The sequence below is a fragment of the Nannobrachium achirus genome (assembly GCF_963921795.1).
Source record: "Nannobrachium achirus genome assembly, chromosome: 14".
NCBI classification, from domain to species: domain Eukaryota; kingdom Metazoa; phylum Chordata; class Actinopteri; order Myctophiformes; family Myctophidae; genus Nannobrachium; species Nannobrachium achirus.
In genome coordinates, this window is record NC_137821.1 from 27,191,773 (window position 1) to 27,194,211 (window position 2,439).

Consider the following 2,439-nt stretch of genomic DNA (forward strand, 5'->3'; position numbering starts at 1 on the left):
ATATCTCCATATACGGAGATGGCCATATATGGAGATTCGATGACATCACAGAGTCCACAGCTGATGATGTGGCGTGATGTCATACAATACACATGCCAAACTTTGCACACACACTCCTTGCCTGCCAATCCACAACCTCCACCTCTCACGTCATACGGGCAGCCATAGTTACACCTGGAATGTTGAATCTCCATATATGGAGATAACCTACGCATCACACAAAGTCTGACCTCACCAGCCCATACTTGGGCATGGACGACTTATATCTCCATATACGGAGATGGCCATATATGGAGATACGATGACATCACAGAGTCCACAGCTGATGATGTGGCGTGATGTCATACAATACACAAACAAGCCATAGGGGGGCAATTCTCATTTGAAGGTGTGCGAGCTGCGAGGAGGTCAGGACAACATGGCTTGGAGAGGTATTTTCAGGCTGAATTTGAAGCCGCAAACCTTCAATAACACCACGGGAACACGAGGCTGGGACTGGGAGCACTGTTTCCAGCAGAGATGTCGGTTCAAGAAAACAGACTCAGCGCAGCGTCTGATCCACCACAAAGGGACCATCCCGCCTGGTCCCCCCCGGCCCGGTAACCTGGTCAAACCACTGGTCTTCACTGTAGGGTTCACAGGGTGTTCATTTGGTGCGGCTGCCATCTGGCAGTACGAGTCGCAGAGGTCTCGGGCCCAGAGCAACTTCGACCGGTCCATAGCTGATGGGCTGCAGAAACAACGGTCAAACAAGCAAGGACACTTTCGCAAAGAGATCAACCGATGGTGGAATAGTTTGGGTGCAGGTCAGCGGATCGCTACTGGAATCATAGCAGCCAACGTTTTGGTGTTCTGCTGTTGGAGGATACCTCGCCTACAACCCACCATGCTCAGATACTTCAGGTCCAACCCTGCTTCTAAGAGGGTGTGCAGTCCCATGCTGCTGTCAGCGTTCAGCCACTTCAATGTGTTCCACCTGGCTCTTAACATGTGGTGTCTGTGGAGCTTCTCCAACACCGCTGTCACCATGCTGGGCAGAGAGCAGTTCCTGGCTGTCTACATGTCTGCAGGTGTGATCTCTAGCTTTGCCAGCTATTTGAGTAAAACAGCGTCAGGGAGGTTTCATCCTACACTAGGAGCGTCAGGAGCCATCCTCACCATCGTGGCTGCTGTTTGTACGACAATGCCAGAATTAGAAGTGGCTCTGATCTTCCTGCCTTTCTTCACCTTCCCTGCTGAAAATGCTCTGAAAGCCATGCTGGCCTTCGATACAGCAGGGTTGCTGCTGGGATGGCTGTTCTTTGATCACGCTGCTCATCTGGGAGGAGCGCTGTTTGGCATCTGGTACATTAAGTATGGTCAAGAGTTGATCTGGAAGAACCGGGAGCCGTTCGTCAAGATCTGGCATGACCTGCGGACACAGGGGGATAACTGAGGGCCATCCATCTAGAGACGCTTGACCTTTGACACCCTGCTCCACCAGCGCCGACCCATACTTGACGAGAAACTCACTTCTCACTTCAGACTCATTTCTCACTGGCTCTCGGTGCTGCTGGACGTAGCTCAGTGAAACTATCCACTCATTCTCCTCCCAAAGCACATTTGTGAGGAAATGCCAAATAGTAATTGAGATTCTCTATTCCAGGCAAATACTGTACAGGACCCCGATACTCACCTTGAACACTGGCCCTGGCATGAGTGCATAATTATGGACTGGAAGCATGATTATAGACAGGATTAAAACCATGAAAAGGAAGAACCTAAAGTAACCGGATACTTATCTTACTTACCCTCCTTATGAGAACCTACCTCAGTGAGCTACCTGCTGAAGTACTAACCTTGATGAAGTTATCCTCTGAGCTTTGCCATACTGCTGTCTACCTTCTTTTCTAAATAAATATGCCCGTTTTTCACTGTCATTGTACTGTTGTAGTGTTGCGTGGTTTCAGTTCTTCACACTGTATCCATATACGGTATATGGACTTAATATTGAAGTTTTCAGGCCGGGTAGGGCGTAATCCTTCCTGACTACTAATTGAAGCCGAGGCCGAATTGGCCCGAAACGCATGAAAGAGGCCTCACAGCACATGATTGGTTCTACAGACTCCAACTTTCGCACGCAGATAGCTCAGATCTTTGCCTACGTTCTTAGCTAGGCCTTGACTCAACCCGATACGCTGTTTTCCGGAACCGGCGGCCGGGCTTCTAGTGTATGCCAAACGGGGCCTCGGGCCTGCCCATTTAGGGCCAGGCCTTAATCTTCGGGCCCATTGAGAACGCTGAGCTGGTCATTGTGATGTCAGAACAGGTCAGCTCCTTCCGCTAAGCTGGTTAAGTCATCATTGTGATGTCAGAACAGGTCAGAAATTTAGAATTTCAGGGTGCATGTGTGTGCATGCACGTTTATGTGCGTGCTGCAATGTGTTAGTATGTGCATGT

The 2,439-nt window shown here is 49.7% G+C and overlaps 1 protein-coding gene across 1 annotated transcript; it reads left to right on the forward strand.

The window, feature by feature from the left end:
• Positions 1 to 418: 418 nt before the first annotated feature.
• On the forward strand, positions 419 to 1,435 carry LOC308297949 (presenilin-associated rhomboid-like protein, mitochondrial; the record flags this gene model as incomplete). The annotated part of the gene is made up of 1 exon (XM_080741513.1): positions 419 to 1,435. One exon carries the CDS (start codon positions 419 to 421, stop codon positions 1,433 to 1,435), a length of 1,017 nt encoding a protein of 338 aa, XP_080597639.1.
• Positions 1,436 to 2,439: the final 1,004 nt, after the last annotated feature.